Genomic DNA, 14,745 nt, shown 5'->3' with positions numbered 1-14,745 from the left:
ACTGAAGGAACTAAAAGGGTTTGCAACCCCATAGAAAGAACAGCAATATGAACCAACCAGACACCCCAGAACTCCCAGGATCTAAACCACCAATGGAAAAAGAACACATGGAAAGACCCACGGCACAAGCTGCATGTGAAGCAGAGTGTTGCTTTATCTGGCCTCAGTGGGAGAGGAGGCCCTTGTTCCTGTGAAGGCTAGATGCTCCAATGTAGGGGAATGCTAAGGTGGTGAGGCAGGAGTGGGTAGGTGGGTAAGAGAGCACCCTCATAGAGGCAGGGGGAGGGGAGATGGAATAGGGAGTTTGTGGAGGGGAAACAGGGAAGGGGTTTGAAATGGAAATAAATAAAATAACCAATAAAAAATGAAATACACTTTGGGAACTGTTAGTGCTCTAAGAAACAAGATTTAGAGACAGGTGGGCATGGATTTGAACTAACTCTACAACTTCCTGTTTAAACAAATGCCCTTGACTATAAATGAAAGACATGGTGCTTTTGCTATTGATTCATTGGGTAATAGCAGAGAAAATAACAGTGTCTCCTTTAATGATACCATGGGAATTTGATCATATAAATACATGTCTATCATGATAGTTATTAATGTCATTATCATTATTGGTAGGACCTCAGAAGAATAGCAGACTTCTCCACTTTAAAACCAGGTTATCTCTGAGTTAATATACAGGTTCAAACAAATGAAGGGGGGCTATCCAGTCATAGTGTTGAAATAACACATCTGTTCTTATCTAGTGTGTCAGAGGATGTGTGTAGGAGTGTGTCTAAATAGAAGTTTCCACAGCCTATGTCACTACTGAAATGTCATTCCATGTTTGGTAAAATGCACAAAGAACATTACATGGGTCTTCCAAATGGGTCACCAAAACCAATTCTTTTTTGAGAAAAATATAGGGCCAGGACCAGAAGTGTTTAATCTGTATGAGCAAGCTACTGGGAGTCTATCATTTGAAATGAGTTACTTGTGTTAATTGGCTAGTAAGACATTTAGATTGCATGTTATAATTACAACTAAAACCTATTGGACTGTCATGTATTTTCCATATTAAAATGTCAACGTTGTGGGTGAGCTATCATGAAGAAGCCCAAGGAAGCAATTGCTCTGTGCTATCTGATTTCTGTGTGGCACAGTTACTAGGTACTGGATTTAATACTATAATCTGGAATGTGTTCATTTGGAGCAATATGCATGATTAGGTTGGTTAATTGCATGTTGCAAAGGAAACTGTGACCTTTCCAGTACCATCCTGGAGGTGGCATTGTGCTTGGATGGAGGAAGAGACAAATGTACGTGGGGGATCTCGACAACAGCCACAATGTTCCATGTAATTTAAAAGCCATATGGACACTATCCCAGATGTGACTGGCCATCTACTGCATAAATACAATTTTGTAACTCTCAGTTGCCTTGAAGAAGAACTCAGCCACTTGCAAATACCAAAAATACAGTAGCAATGTGAACAAGCCTCTCATTTTTTAGCCAGTTTTGAAAAGAGATACAAGAATAACTTTTTTTAAAACATGTTATTCTTGCCTTTTGACCCATTAGTCAAAAACATCCTGGCTTAGTGCCTTAATCTTTTCACATGGCTTCAAAAATTAAAACAGTATTATAAACCCTGCCACTTACAAAATGTTCCACATTTTAAACCTACTTTCACATTCTTTGTGGTGTTTGATTATAATGAGAGAGGCATACAAAAGAAGATAAAGCAGTCATGTGCCATTCCCACAATTCAACCGTTGAAACAGCAAAGCAGATGGGTAAGTAACCTCCACCAGCGGCATCAGACCATAATCTGAAACCTTTTGATTTCAAGTTTCTTTCCCCTCTAGGATATTATGAGGCCTGAGGACAAGCCCTAACTTTCTGAATTACACATTGATCTCAGAATGCTAGATTTATGTCTCTACCACATGTGCAGCCAAGATCCCTAACAATGAAATGATATATCTCAACATCTTTCCTTTAAAAGTACTTTAGGGGGCTGGAGAGATGGCTCAGTGGTTAAGAGCACTGACTGCTCTTCCAGAGGTCATGAGTTCAATTCCCAGCAACCACATGGTGGCTCACAACCATATGTAATGAGATCTGGTGCCCTCTTCTGGCCTGCAGTCACATATGCAGGCAGAATGCTGTACATAAAATAAATAAATCTTAAAAAAAAAAAAAAAGTACTTTAGGGGTAGGCTATGTCTGCCTACACAGAACTGGATGCACTAGAATGGGAACAATTACCTAGAAATTCAATTCAATTTTAAATTCAATCATTTTCACCTGAAATATACTGATAATTAAGGCAAAAGTACACTTTGGACTTAATTGGAGAGTATAAATAACTCGTTTGTTTTATGTCTTTATATTTAAGCGTAATCACATATAAACACACAAGCATTGGTATTCTTTATTTCAAAAGACAAATTACCTCCAACATAGCACCCTCTGGGTCCTTGGCCACCGCTCTGTAAATGATGACGCCGTGGGCGGTGTCCTCTCTGATGTAAATCTCAGTAACTGCTCAAAAAAGTACAATAGATGTCAGTCTCTGGGTCTCACCAATACTAACCCAAAGTGTCTCGTTCAGTGATGTGTGATTAAAGCATAAGAGGGGGTGGGGATGATCAAAATACATCATATACAAGTATGACATCTTACAATGAAACCCATTATTATATAATTAATACATGATAATAAATGTCTTAAAGAACTGTAGTCAGTACAGATGCTTTCTTTACTCAGTGATTTCAGCGAAGCTAGTCGTGGCAACAATGATGATGATAGACAACACTGCATCATCTATCATCAGTCAGGCATACACAAATGAGATTTATCATTTTAAGTAACAGCAATAGTAAACAATTTTAATACTTATTGATAGCTAAGCTCTTAACAACATTGATGGTTTTTATCGTTCCAGTTCTCCTGAGACTTAAAAGTCACTAAGACGTCCAAGGTTATAGAACCACTACAGGAGCATTGTCTCTATGTTTTCTCCTTAAGTTTCCCTAGTACCGTATATGTTGGGAGTATGCGAGTCTCTACAACCATGGCCTCACACATGCTAAAAACATGCTTTATCACTGAACCACAGCTGCTATGTGTGTTAAGATAGTCATAGTAACTGGGAGCTTCAAACATACAAGTCTTTGGAGGGAATTAATAAAGCTAGAAAATGTGAGGCCCTTGAATGCAGAAGAAAACATCGTACCTATTGCTGCCCCACATTGTGAAGAAAGTAGGACTTCTGGATACCAAAGAGGTCTTCAATGCCTAGTTAGACCAGAGCCACACAGACCTACATTTTGACACACAACCCTTGTGACTTTACCCACAAGCAGTGGGACAGCTGGCTTACTGCTTGAGCAGTCAAAAGACCATGATTTGACCTTGAATCTATGCAAGGCTTCATCATATGTTTGGGGAAGAAAAAAAAGAGGCATTAACATCTACGGAGCACTGATTGTATACACACATCATTTGGGGCTTCTCAACATTGTGTGTATTGTGCTGGATAGTTTTATGTTGAGGGCGAAACCTCAATTGAGAAAATGCCTCCATAAGTCTTAATGTAGGGAGTTTTCTTAATTAGTGATTGATGGGGGAGGACTCAGACAATTGTAGGTGGGTCCATCTCTGGGCTGGCGTCCTAGGTTCTAGAAAGCAGGCTGTGCAAGCCACTGGGAACAAGACAGTAAGCAGCACCCCTCTCATTAGCTCCTGCCTCCAGATTTCTGCCCTGCTTGAGATCTTGCCAGGCTTCCCTCAAAGATAGACTTCTTCTACTGCTATAAAGAAGTAAAAGCCAAATAAATTCTTTCCTCCTCAACTTGCTTTTTGGTCATAGTGTTTTATCACAGTAATAGTAATCCTAACCAAGTCATGCATCAAGGTAAGACTGACATCTCAGTTGAATGGTAATTTTGTTAGTCACTTTTCTTCTTGCTATGACTAAATTCCTGGCTACGAGCTACATAAGGAGGACAGATTTATTTGGGCGGATCATTTGAGGGGACATAGTCTATTATGGAAAGGAAGGATGAGAGCAGGAGGCTCCATAAAATGGAAGTGTGTAAAAAGACACTTCACCTCACTTCTCCATTAACAGGAAATAGAGAGGCTCCACCTCCCAAAGGTCCTCGTTACCTCTGCAACCAGTGCCACCAGCTAGGGACCATTGCTGAAATACACAAATCTGTGAGGAATAGTTCCCATCTAAGACATAGCAATGAAGAGACTGGGGTTCACACAAGATAAGTAACTCCGTCCAGTTAGTAGCCATACCTTCATCTGAACAATTTTGTTTTAGCTGCACACTATGGATTTTTCCACAAGAATTAAGTATTTGATTTGTCAAACACTTTTCAAATGATTTCTATCTTGACACAAAGAGACTGAACAATGCAGTTGTGTAACTGTAACTAAGGGAGTGTCAGCTGAATCAGTGAAGTAAGGATTAAGTTGAAGCCATGTCTTTAGACAGGAGACTTTCATCTTGTGCGCTCTAGATACAAACTCCTACCAGTCTTTCTTCTGTTTTATAATTTGTTTACACACACATGGAGTGTAAGTGAATATCCTAACTACATAAATGTAGCCCATGCTCTAAGATATTGTTAGCGTCACATGAAACTCAAGAAGGATGACCAAAATGCAAATGCTTCACTCCTTCTTTAAAAGGGGAACAAGAAAACCCTTGGTGGGAATAGGGAGGCAAAGTTTAGAACAGAGGCAGAACCTGAACGCCCATTCAGAGCCTGCCCCACATGTGGCCCATACATATATAGCCACCAAACTAGATAAGATGGATGAAGCAAAGAAGGGCAGGCTGACAGGAACTGGATGTAGATCTCCCCTGAGAGACACAGCCAGAATACAGCAAATACAGAGGCAAATGCCAGCAGCAAAGCATTGAACTGAGAATAGGACCCCCGTTGAAGGAATCAGAGAAAGGACTTGAAGGGCTTGAAGGGGCTTGAGACCCCTTATGAACAACCAATGCCAAGCAACCAGAGCTTCCAGGGACTAAGCCACTACCTAAAGACTATTCATGGACTGACCCTGGCTCCAACCTCATAGGTAGCAATGAATAGCCTAGTAAGAGCACCAGTGGAAGGGGAAGCCCTTGGTCCTGCCAAGACTGAACCCCCAGTGAACGTGATTGTTGGGGGGAGAGCGGCAATGGGGGAGGATGGGAAGGGGAAGCCCATATAGAAGGGGAGAGGGAGGAGTTGGGAGATGTTGGCCCAGAAACCGGGAAGGGGAATAATAATCGAAATGTAAATAAGAAATACTCAAGTTAATAAAGATGAAAAAAAGATATTGTTAACGTAAGCCTAGTAGTAATTATAATTGAAAAAAAACTATAATTCAACTCAAATAATGTATTTCCAGTCATCTGAGTCACAAATGTTCTGTAACTTTAAAATAATTGTTATAAAGTTACCTGCCTGGTGAACTCGGGACACACAGAGGCAGAATTCCTCTAGGACCGGGCACTTCCTGTGTTTGCCGGGAGGCCCACACCCGCAGACCCCGGCCCGCAGCAGCTCTCTGCTCCCAGACCCCGTGGGAGAGAGACCTCACCGCCTGGTCAGGTGGGCACTCCTGAGGCTGCAGAGCGGAAGAGACCACCAACACTGCCCACCCCTGCTCACATCCCTGGCCCAAGAGGAAACTGTATAAGGCCTCTGGGTTCCTGTGGGGGAGGGCCCAGGAGCGGCAGGACCCCAGCGCCTGAGACACCGCCAGAACCTGAAGGAACAGACCGGGTAAACAGTTCTCTGCACCCAAATCCCGTGGGAGGGAAAGCTAAACCTTCAGAGAGGCAGACATGCCTGGGAAACCAGAAGAGACTGCACGCTGCACACATTACTGATTCCAGAGGAAAACACCAAACGCCATCTGGAACCCTGATGCACTGAAGCTCCCGGAAACAGCGGCGCAGATCTTCCTGGTTGCTGCCACCGCAGAGAGCTCGTGGGCAGCACCCCGTGAGCAAACTTGAGCCTTGGGACCACAGGAAAGACCAACTTTTCTGCTGCAAGTGACCTGCCTGGTGAACTCAAGACACAGGCCCACAGGAACAGCTGAAGACCTGTAGAGAGGAAAAACTACACGCCTGAAAGCAGAACACTCGGCCCCCATAACAGGCTAAAAGAAAACAGGAAAACAGGTCTACAGCACTCCTGACACACAGGTTTATAGGACAATCTAGCCACTGTCAGAAATAGCAGAACAAAGCAACACTAGAGATAATCTGATGGCGAGAGGCAAGTGCAGGAACCCAAGCAACAGAAACCAAGACTACATGGTACCATCGGAGCCCAATTCTCCCATCAAAACAAACATGGAATATCCAAACACACCAGAAAAGCAAGATCTAGTTTCAAAATCATATTTGATCATGATGCTGGAGGACTTCAAGAAAGACGTGAAGAACTCCCTTAGAGAACAAGTAGAAGCCTACAGAGAGGAATCGCAAAAATCCCTGAAAGAATTCCAGGAAATCATAAATAAACAAGTAGAAGCCCATACAGAGGAGTCACAAAAATCCCTGAAAGAATTCCAGGAAATCATAATCAAACAGCTGAAGGAATTAAAAATGGAAATAGAAGCAATCAAGAAAGAACACATGGAAACAACCCTGGATATAGAAAACCAAAAGAAGAGACAAGGAGCTGTAGATACAAGCTTCACCAACAGAATACAAGAGATGGAAGAGAGAATCTCAGGAGCAGAAGATTCCATAGAAATCATTGACTCAACTGTCAAAGATAATGTAAAGCGGAAAAAGCTACTGGTCCAAAACATACAGGAAATCCAGGACTCAATGAGAAGATCAAACCTAAGGATAATTGGTATAGAAGAGAGTGAAGACTCCCGGCTCAAAGGACCAGTAAATATCTTCAACAAAATCATAGAAGAAAACTTCCGTGACCTAAAAAAAGAGATACCCATAGGCATAAAAGAAGCCTCCAGAACTCCAAATAGATTGGACCAGAAAAGAAACACCTCCCGTCACATAATAGTCAAAACACCAAACGCACAAAATAAAGAAAGAATATTAAAAGCAGTAAGGGAAAAAGGTCAAGTAACATATAAAGGCAGACCTATCAGAATCACACCAGACTTTTCGCCAGAAACTATGAAGTCCAGAAGATCCTGGACTGATGTCATACAGACCCTAAGAGAACACAAATGCCAGCCCAGGTTACTGTATCCTGCAAAACTCTCAATTAACATAGATGGAGAAAACAAGATATTCCATGACAAAACCAAATTTACACAATATCTTTCTACAAATCCACCACTACAAAGGATAATAAATGGTAAAGTCCAACATAAGGAGGCAAGCTATACCCTGGAAGAAGCAAGAAACTAATCGTCTTGGCAACAAAACAATGAGAAGAAAAGCACACAAACATAACCTCACATCCAAATATGAATATAACAGGAAGCAATAATCACTATTCCTTAATATCTCTCAACATCAATGGCCTCAACTCCCCAATAAAAAGACATAGATTAACAAACTGGATACGCAACGAGGACCCTGCATTCTGCTGCCTACAGGAAACACACCTCAGAGACAAAGACAGACACTACCTCAGAGTGAAAGGCTGGAAAACAACTTTCCAACCAAATGGTCAGAAGAAGCAATCTGGAGTAGCCATTCTAATGTCAAATAAAATCAATTTTCAACTAAAAGTCATCAAAAAAGAGAAGGAAGGACACTTCATATTCATCAAAGGAAAAACCCAAAAAGATGAACTCTCAATCCTAAATATCTATGCCCCCAATAAAAGGGCACCTACATACATAAAAGAAACCTTACTAAAGCTCAAAGCACACATTGCACCTCACACAATAATAGTAGGAGATTTCAACACCCCACTCTCATCAATGGACAGATCATGGAAACAGAAATTAAACAGAGATGTAGACAGACTAAGAGAAGTCATGAGCCAAATGGACTTAACAGATATTTATAGAACATTCTATCCTAAAGCAAAAGGATATACCTTCTTCTCAGCTCCTCATGGTACTTTCTCCAAAATTGACCATATAATTGGTCAAAAAACGAGCCTTAACAGGTACAGAAAGATAGAAATAATCCCATGCGTGCTATCAGACCACCACGGTCTAAAACTGGTCTTCAATAACAATAAGGGAAGAATGCCCACATATACGTGGAAATTGAACAATGCTCTACTCAATGATAACCTGGTCAAGGAAGAAATAAAGAAAGAAATTAAAAACTTTTTAGAATTTAATGAAAATGAAGGTACAACATACCCAAACTTATGGGACACAATGAAAGCTGTGCTAAGAGGAAAACTCATAGCGCTGAGTGCCTGCAGAAAGAAACAGGAAAGAGCATATGTCAGCAGCTTGACAGCACACCTAAAAGCTCTAGAACAAAAAGAAGCAAATACACCCAGGGGGAGTAGAAGGCAGGAAATAATCAAACTCAGAGCTGAAATCAACCAAGTAGAAACAAAAAGGACCATAGAAAGAATCAACAGAACCAAAAGTTGGTTCTTTGAGAAAATCAACAAGATAGATAAACCCTTAGCCAGACTAACGAGAGGACACAGAGAGTGTGTCCAAATTAAGAAAATCAGAAATGAAAAGGGAGACATAACTACAGATTCAGAGGAAATTCAAAAAATCATCAGATCTTACTATAAAAGCCTATATTCAACAAAACTTGAAAATCTGCAGGAAATGGACAATTTCCTAGACAGATACCAGATACCGAAGTTAAATCAGGAACAGATAAACCAGTTAAACAACCCCATAACTCCTAAGGAAATAGAAGCAGTCATTAAAGGTCTCCCAACCAAAAAGAGCCCAGGTCTAGACGGGTTTAGTGCAGAATTCTATCAGACCTTCATAGAAGACCTCATACCAATATTATCCAAACTATTCCACAAAATTGAAACAGATGGAGCACTACTGAATTCCTTCTATGAAGACACAATTACTCTTATACCTAAACCACACAAAGACCCAACAAAGAAAGAGAACTTCAGACCAATTTCCCTTATGAATATCGACGCAAAAATACTCAATAAAATTCTGGCAAACAGAATCCAAGAGCACATCAAAACAATCATCCACCATGATCAAGTAGGCTTCATCCCAGGCATGCAGGGATGGTTTAATATACGGAAAACCATCAACGTGATCCATTATATAAACAAACTGAAAGAACAAAACCACATGATCATTTCATTAGATGCTGAGAAAGCATTTGACAAAATTCAACACCCCTTCATGATAAAAGTCCTGAAAGAATAGGAATTCAAGGCCCATACCTAAACATAGTAAAAGCCATATACAGCAAACCAGTTGCTAACATTAAACTAAATGGAGAGAAACTTGAAGCAATCCCACTAAAATCAGGGACTAAACAAGGCTGCCCACTCTCTCCCTACTTATTCAATATAGTTCTTGAAGTTCTAGCCAGACCAATCAGACAACAAAAGGAGGTCAAGAGGATACAGATCGGAAAAGAAGAAGTGAAAATATCACTATTTGCAGATGATATGATAGTATATTTAAGTGATCCCAAAAGTTCCACCAGAGAACTACTAAAGCTGATAAACAACTTCAGCAAAGTGGCTGGGAATAAAATTAACTCAAATAAATCAGTAGCCTTCCTCTACACAAAAGAGAAACTAGCCGAGAAAGAAATTAGGGAAATGACACCCTTCATAATAGACCCAAATAATATAAAGTACCTCGGTGTGACTTTAACCAAGCAAGTAAAAGATTTGTACAATAAGAACTTCAAGACACTGAAGAAAGAAATTGAAGAAGACCTCAGAAGATGGAAAGATCTCCCATGCTCATGGATTGGCAGGATTAATATAGTAAAAATGGCCATTTTACCAAAAGCAATCTACAGATTCAATGCAATCCCCATCAAAATACCAATCCAATTCTTCAAAGAGTTAGACAGAACATTTTGCAAATTCATCTGGAATAACAAAAAACCCAGGATAGCTAAAACTATCCTCAACAATAAAAGGACTTCAGGGGGAATCACTATCCCTGAACTCAAGCAGTATTACAGAGCAATAGTGATAAAAACTGCATGGTATTGGTACAGAGACAGACAGATAGACCAATGGAATAGAATTGAAGACCCAGAAATGAACCCACACACCTATGGTCACTTGATTTTTGACAAAGGAGCCAAAACCATCCAATGGAAAAAAGATAGCATTTTCAGCAAATGGTGCTGGTTCAACTGGAGGGCAACATGTAGAAGAATGCAGATCGATCCATGCTTATCACCCTGTACAAAGCTTAAGTCCAAGTGGATCAAGGACCTCCACATCAAACCAGACACACTCAAACTAATAGAAGAAAAACTAGGGAAGCATCTGGAACACATAAGCACTGGAAAAAATTTCCTGAACAAAACACCAATGGCTTATGCTCTAAGATCAAGAATCGACAAATGGGATCTCATAAAACTGCAAAGCTTCTGTAAGGCAAAGGACACTGTGGTTAGGACAAAACGGCAACCAACAGATTGGGAAAAGATCTTTACCAATCCTACAACAGATAGAGGCCTTATATCCAAAATATACAAAGAACTCAAGAAGTTAGACCGCAGGGAAACAAATAACCCTATTAAAAAATGGGGTTCAGAGCTAAACAAAGAATTCACAGCTGAGGAATGCCGAATGGCTGAGAAACACCTAAAGAAATGTTCAACATCTTTAGTCATAAGGGAAATGCAAATCAAAACAACCCTGAGATTTCACCTCACACCAGTGAGAATGGCTAAGATCAAAAACTCAGGTGACAGCAGATGCTGGCGAGGATGTGGAGAAAGAGGAAAACTCCTCCATTGTTGGTGGGATTGCAGACTGGTAAAACCATTCTGGAAATCAGTCTGGAGGTTCCTCAGAAAATTGGACATTGAACTGCCTGAGGATCCAGCTATACCTCTCTTGGGCATATACCCAAAAGATGCCTCAACATATAAAAGAGACACGTGCTCCACTATGTTCATCGCAGCCTTATTTATAATAGCCAGAAAATGGAAAGAACCCAGATGCCCTTCAACAGAGGAATGGATACAGAAAATGTGGTACATCTGCACAATGGAATATTACTCAGCTATCAAAAACAATGACTTTATGAAATTCGTAGGCAAATGTTTGGAACTGGAAAATATCATCCTGAGTGAGCTAACCCAATCACAGAAAGACATACATGGTATGCACTCATTGATAAGTGGCTATTAGCCCAAATGCTTGAATTACCCTAGATGCCTAGAACAAATGAAACTCAAGACGGATGATCAAAATGTGAATGCTTCACTCCTTCTTTAAAAGGGGAACAAGAATACCCTTGGCAGGGAATAGAGGCAAAGATTAAAACAGAGACTGAAGGAACACCCATTCAGAGCCTGCCCCACATGTGGCCCATACATATACAGCCATCCAATTAGACAAGATGGATGAAGCAAAGAAGTGCAGACCGACAGGACCCGGATGTAGATCGCTCCTGAGAGACACAGCCAGAATACAGCAAATACAGAGGCGAATGCCAGCAGCAAACCACTGAACTGAGAATAGGACCCCCGTTGAAGGAATCAGAGAAAGGACTGGAAGAGCTTGAAGGGGCTCGAGACCCCATATGTACAACAATGCCAAGCAACCAGAGCTTCCAGGGACTAAGCCACTACCTAAAGACTATACATGGACTGACCCTGGACTCTGACCTCATAGGTAGCAATGAATATCCTAGTAAGAGCACCAGTGGAAGAGGAAGCCCTGGGTCCTGCTAAGACTGAACCCCCAGTGAACTAGACTGTTGGGGGGAGGGTGGCAATGGGGGGAGGATGGGGAGGGGAACACCCATAACAAAGGAGGGGGGATGTTTGCCCGGAAAACGGGAAAGGGAATAACACTCGAAATGTATATAAGAAATACTCAAGTTAATAAAAAAATAATTGTTATAGATATTTTTTTCAATTACCAGATGAATTATTTCCTTGCTTTTATTAAAATGAATGTTCCCCTCACCAAAAAAAAATTAAGTATTTGACTTCATAGAATGATAAATAGAGTCAAGAGAGAGGCAAAGAGCCACCTACAAGGTGGGAGAAAGAACAAAAAAGAATTCACCACAGGTCTCCGGAAACTTCTGGTTTAACAACTAAACACATTTAAGAGATTGATTTTAGTACACTGTGATAAAAGAGTTACATGGATTATTTTCAATACTGAGAAAATTACTTCAGTCTGTTTTCTGTGCAGTGGGACTAAGGGAATAAAAGAACTCCCCTCCAGTGCTATGAATGTTAAACAAGCAATCCACTTAAAGATTTTAGGGTGATACGTAGACGTAGTCAGTGCCCAGCTAGTGTGTGTGGGGGTGGGAGGCATGCATATGTCATAACAGGTATGGTGTTCAGGCGACAACCTTCAGGAGTCAGTTCTCTATTTGTACTGTGGGTTCCAGGGGTCACACTCTGGTCATTGGGCTTACATTACAAACCCATTCATTTGCTGAACCATCACACCAGCCGAAGTGTTGTTAATTATCATTCTCCTTTAGCCCTTATAGCCAGAGCACCATGAAGCACATAAGACATAGAGCACAGGACCTACATCTGTGTCCTCAGGGCTTCCTTTGCCCCCAAACAGACCCTTGGTACCTTGATTTTTCTGGGCAAGTGGCCCAATGAAATCAGGAGGCTCGTTCACATCTTCGATCTGGACAAGAATGGTCTGGGCTGCTGTTGCCCCTTGGTTGTCTTTGGCATATATTGTCAAGGAATAGAGTGCTACCACCTCAAAGTCCAGCTTGGGTGCTCCAGTGAGAAGTAACTAAAATGTGAAAAAGGGCACAATGATAGTAAAAGTCACTTGCAGGTATGTTTTTATGCTATGATGTCATCTCATAATCAAACTGCTTTTAATGCTATTCAGAACTAATCAATACTACTTTTTACTTGTTTGATTATTTATTTATTTGGTTTGGGTTTGGTCTTTTTGGTTTTAGTTTATTAGTTGGTTAGTTAGTATGAGACGTGGTCTCATACTATAACCCAGGTAGACCTATTGCTCAATTTGTAAAGCAAGACAGATTCAAACTCATAGCAATCCTTCTGTCCCAACCTCTCAAGTTCTAGGGTTAAAACTGGGAGCCACCACACTGGCAACTTGTTTTTGTTTTGAGACATGTACTTCAATTGCTCAAACTCATGATTCTACATCCTTGGCTCTTAGTCCTGGGATTAAAGGTATGTACTTCCACATCCAGTAAGGATATCATTTTAATAATGTGACCTTATTCATTGTGTCTTTAATATTTGTAACCTAGCTAAGTATTGCACTATAAATATATTTACTATAGAACAAATACTAGGTATCAACTATTTATTATGGCCTACACAGCAAAATGGAACTTCACATGCATTATCTTACAAAATCACTTTGTCAGCCTAAGTGAGGAAATATGGTTACTGTTCATCTCATTTTACGGGAAACAGAACAGAAACACAGAAAAGCAAGCAATTACCTAGGTCCATAGTGCTCATAGGCAGGGGGCACACAGAGGAAAAGCAGGCTCATAAGTTTGTCACATGATCATAAGAGCAGGAGCAAGACTACAGAGTCGTGGAAGAATTTTGTTAACTGGGCTTATAGTAGAAGCTGAACAGAGCACAAGTATAAGACAGTATTGTACACCAAATTCACACTGGAAGCAAATTTGAAAAGCTGGTTATCCCATGATTTGGTACAAATATCCTAGGTCCTTTTGAATAACTTGTCCCTCTAGAATATGTGCCCACAGAAGTTACTAGTGATCCCATTTAAAGCATTAGCAGATCATGTCTCTTTTCTGCCATATTCTATCATTGCTCGCATGTTTCTGACGCTTGCCATGTGACTTTGCAGTTCCTATGGCTTGGGCACGTGACTTTCTTCAGCCAATATCCTATGAGGAGACGTGAGTAAATGTACACGTGGGCTCAAACTTATCCTCTGGCTTTCCTTTTGTCCTGGCTAAATATGCTTCTGCTAGTCACTGCTTTTAGAGCCTTGGGGTTTGAGGGGTACAAGAGATAACCACAGCCTGAAGCCAAACCAGTCTAGGTCAGTTCAACTATGCTGCCCTGATGCTGTTAGTGCACTGAATTGGATCCTCCTTTAGGTCCCAGGGGGCCCAATGCAGAAAGACCAGGTGAATGCCAGGCATGCAATAGCCTTGCAGTATATTTGAGTAATTCTGATCATAGGGAACCGAGATCTCTTAGGATGAGCACTATGCCTGTGTGACCTTCTCCCAGTGGGAGAATTAGCTTTATGAGATCTAGATAATAGGTAGCACTTCCCAATGTATCTCCCCACCTCCACAAGCTCTGTCCTTTATCTCCTTTGAAGTGAGATTTCTCACCGCACTCCCTCTTTTAGGTCTCGTCCTTTCTCCATATCAGGATCCTTCTTTCTACAGAGCCTTTGCGCCTGACCTGGAATGGTTTCTTTTATTCAATTCCTGCCCAATCTGCAAATTGCTTTTCACATAGAGCTACTTCAGGGAACTCTGAGTAGACCATATGCCTTTGTTTGAACTCCCACCTATCTGAGAGCTTGTATTTCCTTGCCCATGTCATATTTACAACTTTATTTTATTTATTTATTAAGAATAAGGTACCTTGCATCTGACAAGACCCTCACTCAATAAGTACCTATA

General features: G+C 40.9%; 1 protein-coding gene across 2 annotated transcripts in view; it reads right to left on the bottom strand.

Annotated features, from left to right (window-relative positions):
• Positions 1-14,745, bottom strand: part of Cdhr18 (cadherin related family member 18) — a 90,451-nt gene that overhangs the window by 65,554 nt on the left and 10,152 nt on the right. For both annotated transcript variants that reach the window (NM_001308479.1, XM_087585129.1), the window contains 2 exon segments: positions 2,444-2,532; positions 12,704-12,875. In NM_001308479.1, the coding sequence (NP_001295408.1) occupies positions 2,444-2,532; positions 12,704-12,875 (261 nt within the window).

The sequence above is a fragment of the Rattus norvegicus genome, chromosome 15, assembly GCF_021556685.1.
Source record: "Rattus norvegicus strain SHRSP/BbbUtx chromosome 15, alternate assembly SHRSP_T2T, whole genome shotgun sequence".
In the NCBI taxonomy this organism is placed as follows: Eukaryota; Metazoa; Chordata; class Mammalia; order Rodentia; family Muridae; genus Rattus; species Rattus norvegicus.
Note: the sequence above shows the minus strand (reverse complement) of the source record. Positions and strands in the feature narration are given on the sequence as shown.